At 42.7% G+C, this 27855-nt stretch overlaps 1 protein-coding gene across 1 annotated transcript in view; it reads right to left on the reverse strand.

Moving 5' to 3' along the window:
- The window catches only part of LOC144503745 (carboxypeptidase inhibitor SmCI-like), a 46888-nt gene extending 20335 nt beyond the window's left edge, over positions 1-26553 (reverse strand). The window contains exons 1-3 of the mRNA XM_078228541.1: positions 26341-26553; positions 14828-15028; positions 812-988 (exon numbers count right to left, since the gene is read on the reverse strand). Of these exons, the coding sequence (XP_078084667.1) occupies positions 812-988; positions 14828-15028; positions 26341-26422 (460 nt within the window). The 5' untranslated portion in view covers positions 26423-26553. The remainder of the gene's footprint in view (positions 1-811; positions 989-14827; positions 15029-26340) is intronic.
- Between the last annotated feature and the right edge of the window lie 1302 nt (positions 26554-27855).

The raw sequence follows: 27855 nt of genomic DNA on the forward strand, positions 1-27855 counted from the left end.
CTCAAAACCTTCTGAAACTGCCTCCCTGAAATGCCAGGGACAATTCCTTCCGTCCCCAGCATCAGGCTTCTCTCATTCGTCATTGCACTTCCACTCGCCGGCTAGCTGTCATTTCCTGCAAGTTTTGGGTGGGCAAGAGTTAAAATTGCTCGGGCTTCATTTTGCTGTGAACAGGGCACTTTGCCTTCAGACCCTGTTGCCCATTCCCTACCCCACATTCAAACTGGGGCAATAAGTCTGTGTCCTGGTGACCCGCAGTGTTTAACTAGTGTCAAAGATCAACATTTCCAATTGGCAAAGTTGGAGCACAAAATCATGGAATCTGTCCCAATAAAAGCAGTTGCAATTGTTACTCAGATATGTTTCAGTTAAATTCATTACTTTAATTCCTTATATTTATAGCAGATTATCTGGTCATTTATCTCATTGGGGCACTGCTGTATGTAAATTGTTCTTACATTATAACAGTGATTACTCAATTAACTGTAAATACTTTGGGATGTTCTGAGGTAATAAAAGGTGCTACATAAATGCAAGCTCTTTCTGTCCTGTCATCCAAACAAAAGATATAAATATAAAATACTTTTAGGAATGTATCTTTGATGGATTGGGTGGGATTTTATGGCCTCGCTCAGGGGAGACCGGAAATTCCCTTTGTCGGATGCTCGCTTCAGCCAATTCCGTGGCTCGTGAGGTGGTAGAGTTCCGGCCATTATCTTTTATCTGGCTAAGCTTAAATATTTTTCAGTGTTTTAAACAGTCCCCAGAGGAAAAGCTGGGAGTGAAATGATTCAGGGTGAACTCAACTTACATTTTTTGTGGCACACATTCTGGCAATCCTTCTCAGTTCTGAAGTTGTTCAGATTTCCAAGGCAGCCCCCATAAATAAACTTCTCACACTGTCTTGTGAGCTTATTATAGAAATAACGATAAAAAAACCCTCGACAAGGTCCACTATCAGCATCCATAAGGCAAGGGTTTCTTCGATCTGTTAAAAGGGCATATTTTTGTATCATTAATATCGCAAAACAAAACTTCAATGTTTTCTAGTATTGTGTTTACACTCATTTGCACAGTTGTAACCAACAGTGATGCGACATAATCTAGCTGGTGCTACTCATTCTGGGATCTTCACAGTAATAAAACCTTTAGCCAACTTCACTGCTTTAGACAAAGGCAGCTGTATGGGAACACCACCACCTGAAGTTCCCTCCCAGTCACACACCACCCTGACTTGGAAATATTTTTGTTGCTCTTTCATTGTCACTGAGTTAAAATCTTGAAACTAATTCCTTAAAATCTTGAAACTCACCGTGGGTGTAGCTACACCATACTGACTGCTGTCATTCAGGGCAGCACGGTGGCACAGTGGCTAGCGCTGCTATCTCTCAGCGCAAGGGACCCAGATTTGATATCCGGCTTGGGTCACTGTCAGTGTGGAGTCTGTACGTGCTCCCCGGGTCTGCGCGGGTTTCCTCCGGGTGCTCCGGTTTCCTCCCACAGTGGTTAGGCGCATTGCCCATGCTAAATTCTCCTTCAGTGTACCCGAACAGGCACCAGAGTGTGGTGACTGGGGGATTTTCACAGTAATTTTATTTCAGTGTTAGTGTAAACCCAATTGTGACAATAAAAAAATTTGAAAACTTCCAAGAAAGCAGCTCACCACCATCTTCTCGGGGCAAATCAAGAAGGGCAATAAATGCTGGCCTTGCAACAATACACATAACCCAAGAACAAATCAAAAATATGTTAACCCAGATATATCAAAGTTCACATTCAGATTAGCCATTACAGATAGGCATAGGTTTCTCAATTAAACAAAAAATATTGGATCACATTTGCCAAAATGTGTCCTGTTTAAATATAAATTAAATATAAAAAAGATCACTTAGCATTTTTATGCCAAAAAAGGTTTCCTGCTTAGATTTTTGAAATGTTTTTGTGTTCAGACATCACTTAAAACCACAGCAACAAAGTGCATTTATAGAGCACATTATATATTGGATTAAACTACCTGAGACTCCTGATGCAGGGATAAGGGAGGTCATTGGAACCAAAGTTTGTTTGAACAAATGGGATCTAAGAAGAGCCTTAAAGTAGGCAAGGCAGATGGAGTGGTGCAGGGTTTTCTTTCACTCTTTCATGGGCTGTGAGCATCACTGGCAAGGCCCGCATTTGTTGCTTGATTGGCCTTTCTGAACCGTTGCAGTCCATGTGGTGTCAGTACACCAACAGTGCTGTTTGGAAGGGAGTTCCAGGACCCAGTTACAGTGAAGTATGGTAAAGTCCCGTCCTTTATTTGCAGGGGCTACCTACCCACGAAGCACCAAAAACAGTAAAATCGCAAAGGAAGATCATGCTTTCGAATGGGACTCAGTCAGGCAGGTCCCAGCCATGTGAGGTTGTCACAGTACTCTACAATAATGTGTGCTTCCCTTTACTGAAGCTTTAAGAGCTGCTGTGTATACACCTCATTTTAGCTTTTTGTTTCCAATATCCAGCATTGGCTGTTTTAATAACGACCCATTTAAAAATTGCAGTCAATGAAAAAGAGAAAGCCCAGGACCAACAAGGGAAAAATATATCTTGGAAAATTCCTCTCCGACCCCCATCCTCATGCCACTGAATTCAGCCAAGGAAGTCACATGAACCAAGGGTTACAAATATTTATTACGGCACTTACATCCTTATGATTTCTATCCTCGGCAGGAACCAGTCCAGTCCCCTCTGAAAGTGTTCGGGGGGGGTGCGATCTGACCATCCCTTTCCTGCCGGCCGATGGGTGGGGCAGCCAGTAAGGTCATGAGAGAGCTGAGAAATCAGGTTCGCGCCCGATATCTCACCTCTCATGATCGTACCGGCACTGGATATCTGGCACAATTAGCCTCATGCCCATTTCTGGTGCAAGGCTAAATAAATTATTCAAATTAAATTTAAATATATTGACCACGTGATTAGCAAGCCTGGGATTGTATCGTCTGGGCTCACCTGCCTGTGTGGCCTTGCCGGGGGTGGATCTCCCTGGTGAGAATCATTGCTGGCCCCCACCAATGGCAACCAGACGTGATGGCCTCACTGATAGACCCAGAGGCCATTGAGGCCCCTCCCAGGTCTGTCCCAAAAGTTAATATTCTAAATTGGGGCAAGGCCAATTTTGATGGCATCAGGCAGGAACTTTGAAAAGTTAATTGGGGGAATCTGTGGGAAGGAAAAGGGACGTCTGGTAAGTGGCACGCTTTCAAAAGTGTGTTAACCAGGGTTCAGGGTAAACACATTCCTCTTAGAGTGAAGGGCAAGGCTGGCAGAAGTCGGGAACCCTGGATGACTCGGGATATTGAGGCCCTGGTCAAGAAGAAGAAAGAGGCACATGACATGCATAGGCAGCTGGGATCAAGTGAATCTCTTGAAGAGTATAGGGGGTGTAGGAGTAGAGTTAAGAGAGAAATCAGGAGGGCAAAAAGGGGACACAAAATTGTTTTGGCAGATAAGGCAAAGGAGAGTCCAAAGAGCTTCTATAAATACATAAAGGGCAAAAGAGTAACAAGGGAGAGAGTAGGGCCTCTTAAGGATCAACAAGGTCATCTATGAGTGGATCCATGAGAGATGGGTGAGATCCTAAATGAATATTTCTCATCAGTATTTACTGTTGAGAAAAGCATGGATGTTAGGGAACTTGGGGAAATAAATATTGATGTCTTGAGGAGTGTACATATTACAGAGAAGGAGGTGCTGGAAGTCTTAAAGCGCATCAAGGTAGATAAATCTGCGGGACCTGATGAGGTACATCCCAGGACGTTGTGGGAGGCTAGGGAGGAAATTGCGGTTCCCTAGCCGGGATATTTGAATCATCGATAGTCACGGGTGAGGTGCCTGAAGATTGGAGAGTGGCAAATGTTGTGCCTTTGTTTAAAAAGGGCTGCAGGGAAAAGCCTGGGAACTACAGGCCAGTGAGCCTCACATCTGTGGTGGGTAAATTGTTGGAAGGTATTTTGAGAGACAGGATCTACAGGCATTTAGAGATGCAAGGACTGATTAGGGACAGTCAGCATGGCTTTGTGAGTGGAAAATCCTGTCTCAAATTTAATTGAGTTTTTGAAGGGGTAACCAAGAAGCTAGATGAGGGCAGTGCAGTTGATGTTGTCTACATGGACTTTATCAAGGCCGTTGACAAGGTACCGCGTGGTAGGTTGTTACATGAAGTTAAATCTCACGGTATCCAGGGTGAGGTATCTAAATGGATACAAAATTGGCTTCTTGACAGAAGCCAGAGGGTGGTTGTAGAGAGTTGTTTTTCAAACTGGAGGCCTGAGACCAGCGGTATGCCTCAGGGATCAGTGCTGGGCCCACTGTTATATGTCATTTATATTAATGATTTGGATGAGAATTTAGGGGGCATGGTTAGTACATTTGCAGATGACACCAAGATTGGTGGCATGGTGGACAGTGAGGAAGGTTATCTCCAATTGCAGCGGGATCTCGATCAATTGGGCCAGTGGGTTGACGAATGGCAGATGGAGTTTAATTTAGACAAATGCGAGGTAATGCATTTTGGTAGACTGAACCAGGGCAGGACTTACTTAGTTAATGGTAGGGCATTGGGGAGAGTTACAGAACAAAGAGATCTAGGAGTACATGTTCATAGCTCCTTGAAAGTGGAGTCACAGGTGGACAGAGTGGTGAAGGAGGCATTCGGCATGCTTGGTTTCATCGGTCAGAACATTGAATACAGGAGTTGGGACGTCTTGTTGAAGTTGTACAAGACATTGGTAAGGCCACACTTGGAATACTGTGTGCAATTCTGGTCACCCTATTATAGAAAGGATATTATTAAACTAGAAAGAGTGCAGAAAAGATTTACTAAGATGCTACCGGGACTTGATAGATTGAGTTATAAGGAGAGGCTGGATAAACTGGGACTTTTTTCTCTGGGGCGCAGAAGGCTGAGGAGTGACCTGATAGAGGTCTATAAAATAATGAGGGGCATAGACAAGGTAGATAGTCAATATCTTTTCCCAAAAGGTAAGGGAGTCTAAAACTAGAGGGCATAGGTTTAAGGTGAGAGGGGAGAGATACAAAAGTGTCCAGAGGGGCAATCTTTTCACACAGAGGGTGGTGAGTGCCTGGAACAAGCTGCCAGAGGTGGTAGTAGAGGCGGTTTCAATTTTATCTTTTAAAAAGCATTTAGATAGTTACATGGGTACGATAGGTATAGAGGGATATGGGCCAAATACGGGCAATTGGGATTAGTTTAGGGGTTTTTAAAAAAGGGTGGCATGGACAAGTTGGGCCAAAGGGCCTGTTTCCAATGCTGTAAACCTCTATGACTCTACGACTCCAGGAGGTCAGGGGCAAGGGGGTGTGCCTTGGATAGTGCCAGCCTGGCACTTCATCTGGTACCCCACACTGGCAGTGCCAGCCTGGCACTGCCCATGGGGTACCCTGGCAGTGCCCATGGGGCACCAGGCAGTGGGGCCTGTGTGGACAGGGCCTACTGGGGCAGGGCCCACTACATACACTGCATTTGCGATCTTTGGGGGGGGGGGGGGACTGTTGCCACCCTGCAACGGCGATCGGTGGGGGGGGAGGAATGGTATTCAGCATTTGTTATGCACAAAATGTGCATAAGATATCAGATTTGAACTTACCAAAAAAACGGATCTGAAACTCTTGGAATTTTAGATCGCCCCCAGAGTGTCAGTACCTACTACACCAGCACATTCTAGAGCCTCACTACTGATACAAATCTAATTTGCACATTTGCAAACAGCTATTGTAAAATAAAAGACCTTTTGCTAAATTAATTAATGATGAACCTAATACATTAGAGTAAACTAACCAACCCCACACTCGAGCTGTGTTCATAGTGTGTACTTGCCAAGTACAATATTTGACCCTGAGATGAATGTCTAATCACATTTCCATTCCATCACTAACATGGTCTATTTCCATCTCCATCTTACTCTGCTTCTGCCCCAGCCCACCTGCTGCTGAACCCCGGACCCATGCCTTTGATTAGTCTAAACCTGAGATCATGTAAAACTTTGCTACCTATGTCCTAATTCACAGTAAGTCCCATTAATTCATTACCCCCATACTTAGTAATCAACAGAGGCAATTCCTGACTGAGGGCCAATTTTAAAATTGCCACTCGTTTTCAGGTCCCACCACGTTCTCACACCCATGTTATCTATGTAATCACCTCCAGCCCACAACCTCAGGAGATATATTCTGCACTCCTCCAATTCCAGTCACTTGAGTATCTACAATTTTAATTGCTCCATTGGACTAGGCCCTAAGCCCTGGAATTTCCTTCCTAAGCCTGTCTATCTCTCTTTCTTCCTTTAGGATGCTCCACGCTTTTAATCTTCTGCTCTAAATTTAAAGTTTTTTTATTAGCGTCACGAGTAGGCTTACATTAACACTGCAATGAAGTTACTGTGAAAATCCCCTAGTCACCACACTCTGGTACCTGCTCGGATACACTGAGGGAGAATTTAGCATGGCCAATGCACCAAACCAGTATGTCTTTCGGACTGTGGGAGGAAACCGGAGCACACGAAAGAAACCCACGCAGACATGGAGAGAACTTGCAGACTCCACATAGACTGTGACACAAGCCAGGAATCGAACTCAGGTCCCTGGCGCTGTGAAGCAGCAGTGCTAATCACTGTGCCACCCATTGTAAATCTTTTATGAAGCTCAGTATCAAATTTTGCTTTAAAAGGCATCTATGAAGTGCCTTGGGACATTTTAGTACATTAAATTTGCTGTATAAATAGTTGTCATCATGGAGACTTATAAATAACGATTTACCATGCTGGTTTTCATTTACTTACTACCTGTTATAATGAGGACAAAGAAAAGTAAATCTACCACAAGGGGTCTCTCTCTCACTTCAGGGTTACACAGACTAAAAGCTGAGAGTGCCAGTTCCTCGGATCTTAAGAATGAGTTGTTGTGCTCCTCTGCACTTTTAGATACTGAATAAGAATCCAAGCAAACAGAATCTGCACCAGGAAAGAATTAGAGATGTCCGGTTGCACTATAATGGTTTTCATCATTAAGTCATTAGAGACGCAGACAAACCAGTTACCATTAGGAAATCAGGAAAGACAGTTACCTAATGTCTAAAGAGCAGACCACGTCACTTTTGAGTCAGCTTGTCTTTAACAACAAATCTAGTCCAGCACCAAACGTATTGGGTCAATGTGAAATGTCAATTGTAAAAAAAAATCAATTCAGTGAATGGAAAGTTACCGAAGTAATTCTGAGTACTTGGGTGACAGTGAGGATTAGCAATGAATCCATGTGTGCAATAATCTTAGTGACTGATTTGAACTTATTCATTCTCATTGCGCAAGTTGCTCAGTGCATCCCCAAGGAAATGAATGACAGTGAAATGGTATTATTCAACTAACAAGGAAACAATTAGCAAAGTGTTTTATAACCATGGATGAAATTTTGTTTTGTGTGTTCTTGTGTCTGCTAAAGTTTGTCCAATAAACTGCACTTCATACAATTCAAGTTTAAATCGCTGAAACAGTGTCTAAACAAAAAAGGCACTGACTGAGTCATAGAGTCATAAAGGTTTACAAAATGGAAATAGGCCCTCCATGCCGTCCAATTTTTATCACTAAGCTATTCCCAATTGCCCGTGTTTGGCCCATATCCCTCTATACCCATCTTACCCATGTAACTGTCTAAATGTTTTTAAAAGACAATATTGTACCCGCTTCTACTGCTGCCTCTGGCAACTCATTCCAAACACTCACCACCCTCTGTGAAAGAATTGCCCCTCTGGACTCTTTTGTATCTCTCCCCTCTCACTTTAAACCTATGCCCTCTAGGTTTAGGCTCCCCTACCTTTGGGAAAAGATGTTGATTATCTAGCTGATCTCTGCCCCTCAATATTTTATAGATCTCTACAAGATCAGCCCTAAGCCTCCTATGCTCCAGGGAAAAAAGTTCCAGTCTATCCAGCCTCTCCTTATAACTCAAAGCATCAAGTCCCGGTAGCATCCTAGTAGATTTTTTCTGCACTCTTTCTAGTTTAATAATATCCTTTCTATAATAGGGTGACCAGAACTGTACACAGTATTCCAAGTGTGGTCTTACCATACTGAAATCATAGAAACTGCAGCTTAATATTTTATCTGAAAATTGCACCTCTGACAGTGGTAATTTACTGGACAATCAGTATACATTTTATAGTCAAGTATCTAGAGTGGGATTTGAACCCACAAGCTTCTTGGTTAGAGACCACTGAACCACGGCTGCCCCCAAGATGACAATGATTAATGTCTGGGAACACTATCTGGGCCAATAAGTTGCTTTCTGTCATGTCTTCTCCACGTGGCACTATTTCAGTTCCATACAGACCCTGCAGTTGCAACATTAATATAGGAATCAAATATCTTCTGCATCACCTCTCCTGACCTCTGTTTCATCTTTGGCTGTGCAACTTCTCCACAATCCCATAGGAAGCTATAAAAATTCCACTGCCAGGATTTTCTAGGGGGTTTCCCACAGAACACATTGTAACTTCAATGTACGATCACCAGAAACCCCTTTTATGCCAACTAAATGAGCTATCTGCCAATCTTCCATTGTAGTTATGGCAGCAAAGAGGTAATGTTGTCACTGTCCTATTCTCAGTGGCTAGATGGAGTTAAAATGGGAGCGATCAGTATCCATGCTCCCGAGAAAATACTTAATTTTTATCAATGGTGGAAGAATCACGAAACAAAGAGTAGCTGGCAGAAATCAGTTTGAATTTGCTAGTATGGAACCCATTGAAATTTCCCATGAAAAGATCTATATGTTCAAAATGTATAACTGAAACAGGATTTATCTTTGACTCTTTTTAGCTCTGTTGTTCAGCTATCTACTGAGTGACATATTTATTAATTCTTTAATTACATCAGCAATGCAAGTTGATAATAATGTTGATGAATAGTATTAATGGTTTTGAGATCTCAATGAAGCAGAGCTGGCCAGCTCCTAACTCAATGAAAAGTGCACCATGTAGATTGCCCTCAATGCAGTGGGCTCAGCTTAGCTTAATAGTGAGCAAAGGCCCTTACAGCTTTGGTTTTATACAGCAGCCTTTGCTGCTCCATGTTATCTATGTAAAGGTATTGGCTCCTCTTTCAGACTTACAGCTGCACTGCATTTTAGTTGCCAAAATTTAAGCCGTGCAATTGAAAAGTTTAGTCATTATGTCATAAATCAAATTGTTTTGCTCTGCCAATCTCAAGGAACGCAAGAAGTATTTTCAGTCCCTGAAGGTGTTGCCATGGGTTTCAGAGTTTGTGTTGACTCAGCCTCTCAAGCTATTCACATGCCCCACACTTAAACTTCCAAGATTATTGTTGTCCTGTTTCAATAATGCCTGTTCGCAGGGAGAAAAGAAAATGGTCAGAAACAAGTTAGTAGCTCTAGGAGGAGGGCTATAGCTGGTCTGAAATTATATTTGTGAAGGATTTTATACCGTTCGGTCATACAGAACTATTTTCAGGTAAAAAGAAACCCTTACAAATATAAGACTTGAAGCAAAGTGTGCATAATATGAGCTAATACAGAGAAAGGGTAAAGGATTAGTGATAGAGTCATACAGTTTTACATCACAAAAAGAGGCCCTTTGGTCTATCCCATTGTATCTGTGCCAGCCATCTACTCTAATCCCATTTTTCAGCTCTTGGTCCATAGCTGTGCATGCGATGGTGTTTCAAGTGCTCATTAGTGATGAAGATTGTTTCTATTATGATAAGCTTGAGTGGCCTCATCACAAAAACAAATTTCAATCATTGCGGTATTTTTATCACAATCACAATTCAAGATGGCGCCGGAACGTGGCGACTTCTAGCAAGTTGTGCCCAGCACACCCTCTAATTCTATGCTACGAAAACTTTATTCCCTACATTCTGCATTCTCACCTTTCCTCTCTATGGACGGTATGCTTTGTCTGTATAGCACGCAAGAAACAATACTTTTCACTGTATACTAATACATGTGACAATAATAAATCAAATCAATCTCAATATCATGTGGTATGTGACCAGAAACATCTAAAGTCCAATGTGCAATATAATTAATCAGAAAAAAATGTTTTTTAATTTCATTCAATGATTTCAGATGCCTTGGTGGAACTGCTACACATGACTGATGGGTTAGTCACGTAAGACAGGAAACATCTGACATACTTAGTAATGAGTCCCCAATACTGTTGTCTGCAATGAAGCAAGGACAAGTTGTCTTGCATCCAGCAAAAAGAAGCAATTTAAGAGATTCAGACAGCTGCTCTATTGTGACAGTAATAGATTTACAATAGACTGTATGGTGCTTAGCATCAGTATTGTATATATCTGATAGATTAACATAAATAATGTTTTCGTCAATAGCCCAATGGATATATTAAGGGACATAGATAGGGTAGATAGGAAGGAACTTTTCCCTTCAGTGGAGGGGTCATTAATCAGGGGGTATAGGTTTAAGGTAAGGGACAGGAGATTTAGAAGGGATTTGAGGAAAAACTTTTTCACCCAAAGGGTGGTGGGAATCTGGATATCTGCCTGAAAGAGCAGTAGAAGTATTTAGATGAGCACTTGAAACATAATAGCATGCATGGCCACGGACCATGGAAAATGGGATTAGAATAGATAGGTTCTTGATGGCCAGTGCAGACATGATGGGCCAAAGGGCTTCTTACTGTGCTGTAAAACTCCATGGCTCTATGTTTAATGTTCAACTTCCAGTCCATTTCCTAGATATTTTGCTTCAGGAAATACTTAGAGAATATACATAAAATTATATTTTGCTGATGCAAGTATGGAGTAACCACATTATCACGATTATAACATATTAGGTTTGTGAAATTCCTTTTTTGACCGATGACAATGTTTAAAGTTTACTTCTTAATGTCACAAGTAGGCTTACCTTAACACTGCAATGAAGTTACTGTGAAAATCCCCTAGTTGCCGGAGTGCGACTAAGTATCTGTCTGAGTCTTTTAATTTCAAACATTCTTATTCGAGCCTGGTCTTTCCTCTTGATGCTCCCGCTTTCACAGCCATACATCAAGAGGAACCTCAAGACTCGAATAAGAATGCTTGGAATTAAAAGACTCGGGCAGATATTACATGTGTCATAGACGGCCAAGCTGAACAGATAAGTGGGTGACTGAGAAAGCTGCAGTGAAGAGAAACCAGTTTGAGGCAGTGATAGCGAAGGAGCTCACATATTTTGGACTTGTGAAGCAAACAGAAAGAGAGTGTTTGTAAAAAAGAGGGAATGCAAGGCAAAACACCTGGAACATCTTCACAAGATCCAAGATGACATGGATGGCTAATATCAGAAGGTGGACTGACCTCTCTATGGAACAGGCTGTGAGGGCAGCAACAAGACAGTGAGGGCAGGAGACAGAACGAGGACAGACAAATGCAAGCTGTACAATATAGGAGATGTGGAGATGCCGGTGTTGGACTGGGGTAAACACAGTAAGAGTTTTAACCGCACCAGGTTAAAGTCCAACAGGTTTATTTGGTAGCAAATGGCATTTGCTACCAAATAAACCTGTTGGACTTTAACCTGGTGTTGTTAAAACTCTTACAATATAGGAGAGGCAGTGGTGTAGTGATATCGTCACTCGACGAGTAATCCAGAGACCCAGCATAATGCTCTGGGGACCCAAATTCAAATCCTACCAAGGCAGATGGTGAAATTTGAATTCAATAAAAAAAATCTGGAATTATAAGTGACCGTGAAACCATTGTCGATTGTCACAGAAACCCATCGGGTTCACTATTGTCCTTTAGGGAAGGAAATCTGCCATCCTTACCTGGTCTGACCCACAGCAATGTGGTTTACTCTTAAATATCTTCAGGGATGGGCAATAAATGCTGGTCCAGCCAGTGATACACACATCCCACAAATTATTTTTTAAAATAACATTTTTTCAATTGTCAATCAATCTCTAAGCACTTAAGGTTCAATTATAATTTGGGAGCTGGGGGGCAGGGTGAGGGGGCAGTTGGCTCAGTTAACTGGATGCCTAGCCTATGTTTCAGAATAAAGGTGTGTGATTCCCATTCCAGTTGAATGGGACCTGTTGCCTTGCCCAGCCCAACAGCGGAAAGCAATGACAAACCACTGCTGACGAAAACTGCCAAGAAAACAGCTCCAGGAATCAGCAGGCAATGAGCCAAGGAAGGAGGAAGTCTCAGGTGAGGGACTTTGGCCAGCAAGAAAAAACTCTGACTTACTCAGAGGGCTTTCACACCCTTCCTACAAGCATGATTCGGTCTTGTGGAAAGACTGCAGCAACTCCTCTGCCCTACGTGATGTTTGAATGCCATTGGATGCATGCGCCATAAAAGGAACCTCATTTGCATAAACTTATAAATCTGCAGTTGCTTTTGGTGGGGCCTCACCTGACTGCAGAGCCCTGCAAATTAATACTGGAGACAGCAGGGAAACTGAGTTCTGAGCAGATAACTACTCACACGTGCCTGGTTTCCACACTAACTGACTATTTCCGGCATTCCTTAGAGAAAGTCAGTTTTCTGACGTAGTGGCCCGGAATTCGCTGAGGCAGAGTATCTAACCACATCTGCTGTCAAGTCAGTCTTGCCCTCGCATGTTTGGGTTTTTAAACTTGTGCGGTGAGTCACTGAATGCGTGAGCTGATAACATTGCAACGAGGGAAACGTGATATGTTGGGCTGAGTAATTTGGATATGTTCCTAACCATCAGACTGAGGAATAATGAAACTAACAGTGCAAAGGCTGAGAAGGGAGTGTAAGCTGGAGCAGGTGAATCAATATTAAATGATGTACAGATAGCCCTGTTTAAAGTGTATTCCAATGGCGCACGGTTTGTAAATTTACCCAAAAATGTCATCCTCCATTTTCATCTCAGCGCACTTACTGTTGCAATTGGGAACACTCAGTCTATTGTTTTTTAAAGAGACCGTCCCTTCACCCGCCACCGAGAGAGGGAGGCGGTGAGCAGGAGGGAGTGAGGGGGAGGGGGGGAGGGAGGGAGTGAGGAGGAGGGAGGGAGTGAGGGGGAGGGAGGGAGTGAGGGGGAGTGAGGGGGAGGGAGGGAGGGAGGGAGTGAGGGGGAGGGAGCGAGAGGGGCAGTTTGTGGGTGGCGGGAAGTAGTGAGCAGGAGTTGGGATGCGCTGAGTGGGAGATAAGTATAACAAATAGTAGTTAGTGAGAGCAGTAAGTAGAAAGAGGTTTCTGAGCCTGTTAGGTTCAAGGCAGTCAATAGGCTTTTAATATAAAAATTACAGGTCAGGAATATAACCAATACACATACATGCTTTTTTTTTTAAATGAGAAAGTGACTTTCACTTCGCACATCATTTCTCAGGAGTGTTAAACAGTACAGAAATAAATAAATATGTATGGACAGAAAGAAAAAGTAAAACAAAATACAACTTGACTTTCTTAAACTCTCCAACAATTAAAACCTGAAGAAAATGAATCACTATACTTCTACTAGTTATATTTCAGTTCCACAGACACTGCGGCTGTAATTAATACTTACCACGTGGTTAAAAGGGTACTGATCTAGGCCTGAGGCCTACAGAAACTAGTTTTTGCAGTTTTGAATATTTCCATTTTATTTCTACTTTGCTCTTGATTTTAAGCCTATCATGAATACTTAGTCATTTTCTATTTGATCTTACTTGGTAGACATTGATCTTAACTCAGCTTTGATTGTGTTTTGATTAATTAATCAATAACAATCAGCAGTGACATGTTTTTCTAGACCTTGGCTGTGGTTTTCCAGCCGTATCATGCTATTGGGGAAAATCGCGGGTGAGGAGATCTAGCATGTTCAGCGCTGGCATGAAACCCCTTTGGAATCCTCCCAGACACCGTGCCCAGATGCAGTCTGGTTCCCGCCAGTAAGGGTGGGTATCAGATTAGCATATTTAAATAAGTATTTAAATATACTTAGTCCGTTTGAGACTGGATTCTCCCTTCTCTCAGATGGTTTCTTAATTATTGTTTATGATCTTTTTAAAGTTATTTTTTGCTTTCTCTATTCTCTAACTCTTTTAACCCAATCTTTCTTTCATTTTATTTCACTTTCTGTGCCAGATTTGACACTGAATCAATATTCTATTCCTGGTCAGACTTTACATGGCACATTCATATTCTCCAGTCTGAGATACACGGTTGTTTGCCCTGTTTACACAGGCCCCAGATGCCCTGCAGAGGGTGCTGTATTTATTGGATGGTTGCTCGACAGGAACTTGCAATGTAAAATTCCCAACAAATTCTGCAGGAAAGCAAAACAATTGGCTGGTGCCTTTCAATCACCACTAACTGCAAAATCAACCCAATACATTCTGCACTTTTTTCATGGGATGTGGGTGCTGCTGGATTAGCCATCATTTATTGTCCATCCCTAATTGCCCTTGAGAAGGTGGAGGTGAGCTGCCTTAGTCCATATGCAGGTGCACCTATAGTGCTGTTAGGAAGGGATTCCAGGATTTTGACCCAGTGACAGCGAAGGAACAATGATATATTTCCAAGTCAGGATGGTGTGTGACTTGGAAGGCAACTCGCAGGTCGTGGTGTTCCCATGCATCTGTTGCCCTTGTCCTACAAGGTGGTAGAGAGTGTGGGTTTGGAAGGTGCAGTAAAGGAGCTTTGGCGAGTTGCCGCAGTGCATCTTGTAGATGGTACAAACTGTCGCCACCGTGGCAGAAGGAGTGAATGTTGAAGGTGGTGGATGGATGCCATCCATTTTCCCTTCCAGATTCAAGGGAGGGGGTGTTACATTCAAACAATTATAAGTTGGATAAACTTACCCTTTACTTTACACTTCGCCAGACATTGTTTCTTGGATTCAAATTTGTTTTCATTTCCACCGCATCCTCCATAGTTGAACTCTTCACATTTCTGTGTGAATAAGTTGTAGAAGTACCTTCTGTTTAAGCCTTTGCAGCGCCCCGCATCAGCTTTTAATGTGCATATCTCATGGCCATATGGCAAATTCGGGAGCTTGTGATCTGCATGCGAAAAAGAGAAGGTTATTGGATTTAAGTAAATTAAATTTTGATTTCAAGTGGAAATTTCATTTGGCCACTTGTTTTAACCTAAGATTATGGCCGGAATTCTAAGTGTCGAATTCATGTGAAAACTGGAGTAATTCATGCTGTATTTTTCAGTGGGAGTTCAGAGAAGAATCCCCCACACTCTGTGCACTGCCGAGTGCACCAGCATATATATCATTATAGAGCTGTAGGCAGGGCCTATTCCCACCTGGGAAGCCGGCAGCTTACTGCTGAGCGAGCCACTGCGCAAGCGCCGATCTGTCAGCACCGAGCTCGGCCGCACTGCCGGCCTCCCGATTGATCACTGGCCAGTCCTCACATTACCGGCTCTCCAAGCCCTCCCACGGCCTGATTGCTGGCTCCCCGACCATTCCTGGCCTGCCCCAATCTCCAGCTGCCCATCTTCCACCCCCCCACCCCCACAGTCCCGACCACACCCCCGGCCCCTGGCCTTCCTCTTTCCCCCACTGTTCCTGTCTGCAGAGTGGCAGTGGGACCTCCCACCCCCACCGATTGCCCCACCAGACCATGCACCCATCATGGCCCTGCCCCCATAAGCCCCGCCCCTTGGCACTGCCCAATGCCTAATGGGCAGTGCAAAAATGCCCCTTGGGCATTGACACTTTGCCCCTTGGGCAGTTCCTTGGGCACAGGCTGGCACTGCCAATGTGCCAATGCCCAGGGGGCACTCCCCCGCCACCTGACCTTCTGGGTTACCCCGATTGGCCCCTCTTCACTCCAGCGGGGCCGGGCCACTAGTTCCCCATTAATGGGGAGCTACTGTAATCCCTGCTGAAGTGAAACATTCTGGTAGCGGGGGAGATGCTAGCAGAGACTTCAGTCCCAGGCCCGCTAATGATATTTAAATTATATTAAAATGACCATTTAAATGGCCTTTGCGCCTACCCGATACCCGGCGCAGAACTGACGCCGCCGGAAATCGACACTGGGAGACGCTAGAGTGGCGTGTTCTCCATGAATTGCCAAGGCAAGAATCTCCCGGATGGGAGAATCGTGGCCTGTATGTGTTAAATACTATTTGAATGTTCCTTTTTTGGCACCCGTGTTCAGCGTTCTAAAACATGAAGAAAACCTCCTACAGCTGAAAATGCCATTTTTGTCCGTTATGAGCGTTGTAAATCAATCCTAACCTGATCCCACGCAATTCTGGTGGCAGGTGCGTGTTATTACTGTAATAATTTGTTTCTGCTTTCTTTATTGTTGAGGCACCTCTTAACTTCAAAATGGTGCCATTTATTTCCCCTATTTCCAGAATAATGCCAGTATCAATAAAACTTAACCATTAACCGGCTGAATCAACTCAAATAGCAAATACTTAAATCCAACAAATGATGGGATGAGCATTTTGTTATGCTGGAAGGCAGAAACTTAAATAGCACTTTATGAGGTGGGTGAGGTGGATTCTCACAGAAACCGATAAAATTCTAACAGGACTAACCAACCGGCAGCACAGTGCCACAATGATGGGCGACTCAGTGGCACAGTGGTTAGCACTGCTGCCTCATAGTGCCAGGGACCCGGGTTCAATTCTGCCCTCGGGTCTCTGTCTGTGTGGAGTTTGCACATTCTCCCCATGTCTGTGTGGGTTTCCTCCAGGTGCTCCAGTTTCCTCCCACAGTCCAAAGATGTACAGGTTAGGTTGATTGGCTATGCTAAATTGACCCTCGTGTCAGGGGGATTAGCAGAGTAAATATGTGGGATTATGGGAATACGGCCTGGGTGGGATTGTGGTCAGTGCAGACTCAATAGGCCGAATGGCTTCCTTCTGCACTGTAGGGATTCTATGCTGACTAAACTTGCTCGATGCAAGAAGGATGTTCCCAGTGGTGTCCAGAACTAGGGGTCTGAGGATACAGTCTGAGAATACAGGGTAGAGGAGAAATTTATTCACCCAGAGACTGTTCAGCCTATGGAATTTGCTACCACAGAAAGTAGTTGAGGCCAAAGCACTGATTTCAAGAAGCAGTTAGATAGAACACTTGAAGTGAAGGGTTTCAAAAGATATGGGGGAAAGCGGAATCAGGCCAATGATTTGGATGATCAGCCATGAAGGGCTGAATAGCCTCCTCTGCTCCTATTTTCCATGTCTGGTCACAAGTTTGACAGTGCTGTCGACACCAATCTTGTCTTTGAAAACGCAGGCTACAAAACTGAACAACTTCAAATTAGTTGCAATATTCCAAAATAATTTAAAAGTTTTTTTCTAAATTGTAAACATTTGCAAAGTTCTTTTTACAGCTTGAAGGTGAAAGAATGTGGGTCTTTTTTTTTAAAGAGAGTGCCTTGTATTCATATATTTATTACAGTGGTGGGTGCAATTTCAAATGATAGAAACATGAAGCACAGAGGATGTCATTCTGCCCATCCTGCTTGTGTTGGCCCTTTCAAATAACGATCCTAATTAGCCCCACTGCCCTGCTCTTTCCCCATTGCCTTAAAAACATTTCTTTTGCAAGTACGTATCCAACTCCCTTTTGAAAATGACGATGGAATCTGCTTCCATAATGCTCACAAGCAGTGCATTCCAGATCAGAGCAAGTTACTGGGTTTAATAAAGCCTCCTCGTACACCGCCTTTTAAGATGTTTTGATCATTTCTTTAAATTTTGTATCAATAGTGATGAAAACCTTGCAAAACAGCACGACAGAATCTTAAAGAAGGATTAGTTGTGATTGTTTTTTTAAAAATATTGTCGCGTTGTGCTATTTATGAGAGCTGGGCCCTAGAAACCTCTCTAAACGATTAAGCATTTTAAGTTAACACTGAGGAGGCAACATGAAACTCAATGTCAATCTGAGAGTAATGCAGCCCAAGATTATTGATAGCTCTGCTGAAATGTTCTTAAACCACTGAAGCTCCCTTGCGAGCTATTAGAAGTTTGTAGGATTACAACTTGAGGACAAAGATAAACAGGTTTATTTACAAAAATATCTGTTTAATATGCTGAATATACTTACCACAGTTAGAAAACAGAAATAACCCAAAAATGCCATAATGTCTTGTTGACTCCTTTACAAATCACTACTTTGCAATGGAGTACTTCTGACTCCTATGTTTAAAGTGGAAATATTAAGAGAAAATAAATTCACCACTCACTGCCTTGGTCCTGCCATAACTCTAATGCATCATTTGGTCCAGGTTTCATTCCAGCTCAATGATAGGCACTTTATGAACGTTTCTCTCCCTGTAGATGTCTGCATAGGGTACAACACCCAAAATGTGGAGCATCAAAATCTAAAAGTATCATAATCCTTCTGGAGATATCCAGGAATTTTGTGAATAAGGTTTTGAATGAGTCGACATCTCACATTCTGGTTCTAGAAAGACAGGATAGAAGGAAGTTCAGGGTCTTCCTGCTACTGCTCGATGAAGGACCATGACCAACATTCCCTCTAATTTCCCTTTGCTGTGTGCCCATTTGTTGGATTGCACAGTCCCTATGCACACATCTCTCAAAAGGGACTGCCTCATGTGGGGGACCTGTTTCTTCCCTGCACAGGTTCTGACTCTTCTGCAGCTACGTTCATGCTGAGTTTAGGAGCAACAATAACTACCAGACATCTTCTCGACCGACACATCAGCAACAGCCGGGAGATAGAAAGGCAGGGTTAATGGCCCAGTTTCCTTAAACCCACTGCCCACCATGATCTAAATGTGGCAAGATGGTCAAAGAGTGGCCAAGTTCCTGCTGGGGAGGGTGTAGAAAGTAAGCAAATAGATATAAACAAACCTCCTTGCCACATTTCCTGGCCTCACTGCTAGTATACTGCCCTGTTTTGGATGGCATAGTAGATGAAATTTGAGACCTTGATGCCATGAGCAAAATTACTTTACATATGCTTCCAATGCACTTCTGAAATTTGAGAAGGAGCGAAAATAGTACCTTTGGTCTTTAAGAAATATTAATGAGACAAAATGAAAACAAATGAATGATAGATCCCAGAGAGATTTTTTCTTAAAAGGATCAGAAATTAAAGAGTGCAAGCTTTCAGTTCTGCAATTTACTCCACATTATGACCAAAATCAGTCAAAAAGGTGGAGCATATTGATATATAAGCCAAGCTGCCACAAATTCACACTGGTGACGTACATTCAACAAACCACAACCACATCAATCTAGGTTTGTGGGATGTAGAATGTTAAGAAAGTGATGTAACAGATGGAACGAATCATTCTTCCAGGTTCCTGTGTGTGTTTGGTACAGACACTTCTGAATGGAATACTGATCTGGGTTCCGCATCTTACACAAATGTTAAAGTTGTCTACCTCCTGGTAGACTTGATGCAAGATTGGAAATCGCCTGTTGTAAGGTTGCACACAAATGCATTTAAATTTTAAGGGAAAAAGAAAATTAATCTTGGAAATAATGAATAGTTTAAAAGTTACCGACTGAGGGCAGAGTCAAAGGATCGGGATGATATTTGTGACGACCAATTCTCATTCTTTTTCTGATGGGTTAGTGACATCCTACCCACAGTTTATTTCAGTGCAAGAAATGAGGTCATTTTCTAATTTAAAAAAATGCCCTAAAGTGCAAGACGCACTACTATTATAATGGAATTCAGAAATCCTGATCGTCCATCTCTCAGACAGTGGTTTTACATTCTACTGAATGCACTACATGTGTTTGTGCTCTGAAAAGATGTTCACATCATGCAGTATTATCACAAAGGTATATTAATTTAAAATCTCTTGTGCTTGGATTCTACCTGTAACAGCTTCACTATGCAAAATTGAACTAAGAAATTAGAAAAACCTGCATTTGTGCAACATCTTCTGCAATTTCAGGATATCGCAATGTTTATGGCCAATGAAGTATTTCTGAAGTGTAGTCACTATTGTAATGCAATTCTCCATTAAAGAACAAAATTATAACAGCAGCATTTTGATGTTAATTCAAGTTTTTTAAGGTGGCAAATTAGTTAGTGCCTGATTTTCTTGGAGTATGATTGACACTTACGGGCCATAACAGCAGCAATCCTTTATTTTCAAAGCAGATTTTTGAACTGATGTTTTCTTTTCATCACCACTTCAAGAGATACCATTGTTATTATATCACTCATTGGCTTTGTACATACTGCATATTGGGTGAGTAGACATAGAAGGGAAAGGGAGTTGGAGGTGGTGTGAGGAATGGGTGGATGAGGGTTTGAGGGCCAGAGGGCCTAACAAACCTTTAATGGGATGAACCCCCAGAGAACCAAGTGAGCCTTCTAACCAGCCCACCTCAATACTTGCCTGTCTCTGTGGCTGCATCTCAACTGCCTTCTGGGGGTCAGTGTTCCCAACTCAAACCTACCCCACCCACCGGTGTGAAAATAATCCTGCTGGGACCAATTTTATGGAGACAGGTCTGCCCAATCAGGAAATTTCTCAGTCAAACCTTCCACCTCTATGTCAAAGATCCAGCCCTTAGTCTATACAAAATCTAGCCTTCAGTCTGTACAAAACCAATCTGCTATAAATTGGCATAATTCATTCTGCTCCTGTGTATCATCAAACTGAACAGAGCGTGAATCCCATATTTTGCATCTTTGACGTTCAATAAATTCAGATGGATTGTGTATGTTGATCATGGCATGTCGAATTTATAGTTGGAAAAAGTAGAATAACTCAATTTATCAATCATCCCATTTCTTTTTCCAATCAACAAGGCATTGCTGCTGTACAGCAGGTAATGGAATACAAATTCTCCACTGCTTCATTGGGGAAATATCTGGCATATCTGTGAAGATGACTAAAGTCCCATGCAAACAATACATTATTCTACCTGTTCTGATATACTTGTGTGAAAAAATGGCCTCACAGCAATGACTAACATTAGATTTGCATCTTTGTGTTCATAATGCAACAAAGTCAAAAAGGAATCATGTGGATTTTCTGAAATACGAAACTTTTCCAAGCCAACATACTTTTAAACTGAATAATATAACGTTGCAAAATATATAACCCAAAACTGTATTTAATCTTTACCAGCTGTACCTCATCATTCATAAGAACATAAGAAATAGGAGCAGGAGTAGGCCATCTAGCCCCTCGAGCCTGCCCCGCCATTCAATAAGATCATGGCTGATCTGACGTGGATCAGTACCACTTACCCGCCTGATCCCCATAACCCTTAATTCCCTTACCGATCAGGAATCCATCCATCCGCGCTTTAAACATATTCAGCGAGGTAGCCTCCACCACCTCAGTGGGCAGAGAATTCCAGAGATTCACCACCCTCTGGGAGAAGAAGTTCCTCCTCAACTCTGTCTTAAACCGACCCCCCTTTATTTTGAGGCTGTGTCCTCTAGTTTTAACTTCCTTACTAAGTGGAAAGAATCTCTCCGCCTCCACCCTATCCAGCCCCCGCATTATCTTATAAGTCTCCATAAGATCTCCCCTCATCCTTCTAAACTCCAACGAGTACAAACCCAATCTCCTCAGCCTCTCCTCATAATCCAAACCCCTCATCTCCGGTATCAACCTGGTGAACCTTCTCTGCACTCCCTCCAATGCCAATATATCCTTCCTCATATAAGGGGACCAATACTGCACACAGTATTCCAGCTGCGGCCTCACCAATGCCCTGTACAGGTGCATCAAGACATCCCTGCTTTTATATTCTATCCCCTTCGCAATATAGGCCAACATCCCATTTGCCTTCTTGATCACCTGTTGTACCTGCAGACTGGGCTTTTGCGTCTCATGCACAAGGACCCCCAGGTCCCTTTGCACGGTAGCATGTTTTAATTTGTTTCCATTGAGATAGTAATCCCATTTGTTATTATTTCCTCCAAAGTGTATAACCTCGCATTTCTCAACGTTATACTCCATTTGCCATATCCTCGCCCACTCACTCAGCCTGTCCAAATCTCTCTGCAGATCTTCTCCGTCCTCCACACGATTCACTTTTCCACTTATCTTTGTGTCGTCTGCAAACTTCGTTACCCTACACTCCGTCCCCTCCTCCAGATCATCTATATAAATGGTAAATAGTTGCGGCCCGAGTACCGATCCCTGCGGCACGCCACTAGTTACCTTCCTCCAACCGGAAAAACACCCATTTATTCCGACTCTTTGCTTCCTGTCGGATAGCCAGTCCCCAATCCACTTTAACACACTACCCCCAACTCCGTGTGCCCTAATCTTCTTCAGTAGCCTTTTATGGGGCACCTTATCAAACGCCTTTTGGAAATCCAAAAACACCGCATCCACCGGTTCTCCTCCATCAACCGCCCTAGTCACATCTTCATAAAAATCCAACATGTTCGTCAAGCACGACTTTGACATTCCTTGGACTTCATAATAATTCTGGGTTACTCTGCAGGCATTGATGCTATTAATTCAGTGAACAGCATTCCTGCAGCAGTATATGATTTTTTTTTCTATTCAAATTAATGATACTCTATGAATGGAATTATGATATAGGTGCCACATATTCCGAGGCATCAAGGACACTTGTGAAATTTACCATGTTCCACAAATTTCAGCTCCAGTCTCTTTGTCCCTGGGATCAGCAATTTAATATTTAATTGAACGAACAAGTATTTTTTTAAAAATAAAGGTATTAGGCTCATTGCTGCTTCTAATAAATGATGGTACAAGGTATTTACAGCATGGAAATAGGCTATTTGACCCAACAGGTCTCTGGTGGTGTTTAAACTGCATACGAGTCACCTCACAGTTTCTCAGCCTACTATGTTTTGCTTCCTCATCTAGCTTCCCTTTAAATGTGTCTACACTAGTTAATTAAACTATTTCATGTAGTAGAAGTTCCACATTCTAACCGCTCTCTGAACAAAGAAATTTCTCATTGGATTTATTGGTGACCATAAGACATAGGAGCAGAATTAGGCCACTCAGCCCATCGAGGTGCTCCGTGGCTACCTTATAATAATAGCCCCTAGTTTTGATCTTCCCCCAAAACTGGAAAGACCTTCACCACATCTACTCTATTGAAATACTTCATTATTTTAAAACCCTTATCAGGTCATCGCTCAGTCAGCCCTTTTCCAGATAAAAGACGCCCAGCTTACCCAGAGTTTCCTTTTAGTTTAAGCCTTTCAGTTCTGGTGCCTTTTTTTTGCACCTTCACCAGTGTCTTTATATCCTTACTGTAAAATGGAGACTAGAAATAAGTGTGGTCTAACCCAAGTTATGTACAAGCTTCATATCTCTACTTTTAAATTCTATGGGGCAAATTTTCCCAATCCACTCACCATGGGAAATTGTAGCGGGTGAGGGGTGGACCATGGAAACGTCCATTGACCTCAAGCGGGATTTTCTGGTTTTGGGGTGAGCGCGGCTGAAAAGTCCCGCCCTATTTATTTACAGAAGAATCACAGTGCTTTGTTTGCATTCTTATGGCTTTGTGGCTGCTTAAATCACTTGCAAATCTGTTCCCCTAAATTCCTTTACTCCTCTATCACATTCAAACTTTTATTTTCCAAGGAATAAGTGGTCCACTTATTCCCCTTATCAAAATACACAATCTCACAACTATCTATATTGAAGTTAACTTTCTATTTATGTGTCTGTTCCATGGATTAGTTATTCTATTCTTGTACTTTGTCAGTCTTCCTCAGTCATAACTGTACCCACAACTCCCCAAACAATATCTTTAAATGTTTCATTAAGTAAATGGGGAGATAGTGGTGAAGTGGTAATGTCACTGGACTAGTAATCCAGAGGCCCGCACTAAAGCTCTGACATGGATTCATATCCGAACATGGCAATAGGTGGAATTTAAATTCAATTAATAAAAGATTGGAATTGAAAGTCAGTCTCAATAATGGCGACCGTGACAATGACAATGATTGTTATTAAAAAACCCATCTGGTTCAATAATATGGGGAAGCGATGGCCTCGTGGTCTTATCGTTGGACTATTAATCTAGAAACTCAGCTAATGTTCTGAGGACCCGGGATTGAATCCCGCCACAGCGGGTGGTGGAATTTGAATTCAATAAAAAATATCTGGAATTTAGAAGCTACTGATGACCGTGAAACCATTGTCGATTGTTGGAAAACCCATCTGGTTCACTAATGTCCTTTAGGGAAGGAAATCTGCCATCCTTACCTGGTCTGGTCTACATGTGACTCCAGAGCTACAGAAATATGGTTGACTCTCAACTGCCCTTAGGCAATAAGGGCAACGAGGGATGGACAATAAATGCTGGCTGGCCAGCCAGCGACGCCCATGTCCCACGAATGAATAAAACAAAAAAAAATCCTTCAGAAGGAAATCTTCCATCCTTAACTGGTCAGGCCTACATGTGACTCCAGAGCCACAGCAATGTGATTGACCCATGACTTCTGAGCTCCCGAGTAGAGGGCAATGTATCTTAGGTGTACCTCAAAGATGCAACACCCAGTAGCTCCCGGTTCAAACTTCTGAGGGCTATCCAAAGGTGCGATATAAAATCATAGAAACCTTTCAGTGCAGAAGGAGGCCATTCGGCTCATCGAGTCTGCACCGACAGGTCAACACATCCAGGCCCTATCCCCGCAGCCCCATGTATTTACCCCACTAATCCTCCTAACCTACACATCTCGGGATACAAGCAGGCAATTTAGCATGGCTAATCCACTTAACTCACACATCTTTTAGAGAGAGTGGGAGGAAACCGAAGCACCCGGAGTAAACACGCAGACACAGACAGAACGTGCAAACTCCACACTGACCGTCACCCAAGGCCAGAATTCAACCCGGGTGGCTGGAATGGAGGCAGTAGTGCTAACCACAGTACCCATCGTGCTGACCCATAATATAAAATCGCAAACTTTGGATAGTTCTGACTGTGTTACATCGATAGTTACCCAGAAAACGTTAGAAGAATTAAAACAGACCCCTCTCCCCACCATGCCAAAGTCTGGGTTACCGGACTGCATCTCCCAAACTATGAACCCCGATTGCACGCACCCCCCCCCAACCCCCACCCAACCACACCCTTCCTACACCAAACTGCAAACCTGACCCCAACCACTAAATTAAATTGATCCATTTTGCAAGTTTGAAAACATATCAAAAGAAACATAAAATATGCACATCTGTCCAAAATACAAAGATTGAAATAAATGATTATGCTTTGGAAAGCTGAGAGAGTCACTGAAGGAACTATCAGCAGCTTGTTCAGTTATTACTGGAGCACCAACTACTAAAAATTGTTAATTGCTATTTCCCACCTTACAAGAGTGACTATATTTCGAAGTACTTCATTGGCTGCAAAGTGCTTTGGGACATTCCGAGATGGTGAAAAGTGCTTGGGTCTTTATTTAGCTTTTTTTTCCATCTTGCACGTCAATGAGAATAAAAACCAAAACCATATGGTAACAACTGTACAATTTAGTTTTAAGTATAAAGTATTGCACTGGTTAGTCAGTTAATCCATCAAAGTGGCACTTTTACTACGTTCCACCAGAACTCACAGACGATGTGTTGTGTTAATTTATTATGCAGCTGTACATGGTGCTCAGTTAATGATTATAACTCAGTGGGAAACACAGTTGCTCAGGTCTTCAATAAAACAACAGAAAACACTGGAAATACTCAAGGTAGCATCTGTGGAGAGAGAAACAGTTAAAATTTGGAGGACTCTTTCAAAAAGCCATCAACTTAAAAAGTTTCTTTCTCCCAGATGCTGCCAGATCCACTAAGTTTTTCCATCATTCTATTTGTATTTCAGATTTCCAGCGTCCACTGTATTTCACTTTTGAACTGATGTTTAGGTGCAGTGGTTAGCACTACTGCCCCACAGCGCCAAGGACCCAGGTTTGATTCCCAGCTTGGGTCACTGTCTGTGTGGACTTTGCACGTTCTCCCCATGTCCGCATGGGATTCCTCCCACAGTCCGAAAGACATGCTGGTTAGGTACATTGGCCATGCTAAATTCTCTGTGTACCCAAACAGGCGCCAGAGTGGCGACTAGGAGATTTTCACAGTAACTTAATTGCAGTGTTAATGTAAGCCGCCTTGTGACACTAATAAATAAACTTCAAACTTAGTTGGAGTAGATTTATTTTTCAGCCTCCACAGTAGGTGTACTGGTATCCCTACTATTCCCTGTATAGTACTGCAAACGTCGTATTTCCTTCTGTCCTGCCAAGGAGTTACATTTCAAAGCAACGTTCCTGCCAATAAAGAACTTGTTGCTCGGAGGGTTTACATATTTCAAGAACTCTCGGTTCGATTAGTAACACATTCATAAATTGCGCGAGTTTGAGCCAAGTTAACAACCCCTCATTTCCCCAAATAGTATTTACCAGTCTTTGCTGATGTCTGGGCAGTCGCTTCGCAGTTCACAATGAGTAGCAGCACGGCCACTTTCAGCAGAGTGAGGAACATTTTGGATGTGAGAATGGGGCTGGTCACTAGCACCTCGGAGAGACTGCTGCAAATCGGTGGCGATTTCTCCACACTCTTCCAGCTCTCTTCTGGCTCTCGAAGTTCACTGAAGTAAGATCCCACCTACTTCCGGCTGCTGAATGACTCCACACTGCTAAGTACGATTCCTACACCCACCCTGTGCCAATGCAAATAAAACCCAGAAAGCTATCGCATCCTGTGATACATAAAGGAATCATTACAGCCCAACATGACAATAAGACATGTCACCAATTAGTGTTCCTAATCACCAGGCGATGAAGAGCAACGCAGATGCAAGTGTAAAAGTTTACTTAAGAGCTCAGTCATTTTCTCTCTCACCTCACGCACGTAATCGGTTTGTCTTCCATTCATAAAGGGTTTTGAAATAATTCTACGTACTGACAAAGATATCTCTGCCTTCATCATATTCCTCCAAGAAACTGTTTGTAACATTATTAAAGTTTATTAATTAGTGCCTCAAGTAGGCTTACATTAACACTGCAATGAAGTTACTGTGAAAATCCTCCAGTGGCCACACTGGGACACCTGTTCGGTTACACTGAGGGAGAATTTAGCATGGCCAATGCACCTAAAACCAGCACATCTTTCAGACTGTGGGAGGAAACCAGAGCACCCAGAGGAAACCCACACAGACACAGGGAAAACATGCAAACTCCACACAGACAGTAACCCAAGCCAGGAATCGAACCCAGGTCCCTGGCGCTGTGCAATAGCAGCGCTAACTGCTGTGCTAACTGCTGTGCTAACTGCTGTGCCACTTATTAATGGCACTTTCTAATAATAAAAATATCAGAGGTGGGGTGGGGTGGAGAGAGAGACAGAATGTGCTTTGCTTTTGTTGTTGGGTGTTGGATACCATTTGTTAGGTCTTAGTGAAATCTTCAGTTTCAGGTAAATTTGTTGACCAATCCTAGCATGAGTTTCTTCGACAGGATAGGGGCAGTACTGCCTCACAGTGCCAGGGACACAGGTTCCATTCCCGGCTTTGGTCACTGTCTGTGTAGGGTCTACACATTCTCCCCGTGTTTGCGTGGGTTTCCTCAGATTTCCTCTCACAGTCCGAAAGACGTGCTGGTTCGATGCATTGGCCATGCTAAATTCTCCCTCAGTGTACACAAACAGGTGCTGGAATATGGCAACTTGGGGATTTTCACAGTAACTTCATTGCAGTGTTAATGTAAGCCTACTTGTGGCACTAATAAATAAACTTTAAGACTTTAAACTTTAGTTGGGAGTTTCCTACCATCACACATTTAGATATGTTATATATATTAAAGTGGCCAGCTCACTTTAACAGTAAAGATAAAAGAATGAAAATGTTGCCACACGGTGAGCTGCTTAACCAGTTCATGGAGCTTTATTAGATTGGTGTTGCTTATCGTCCAGGATGG

The sequence above is a fragment of the Mustelus asterias genome, chromosome 14, assembly GCF_964213995.1.
Source record: "Mustelus asterias chromosome 14, sMusAst1.hap1.1, whole genome shotgun sequence".
In the NCBI taxonomy this organism is placed as follows: Eukaryota; Metazoa; Chordata; class Chondrichthyes; order Carcharhiniformes; family Triakidae; genus Mustelus; species Mustelus asterias.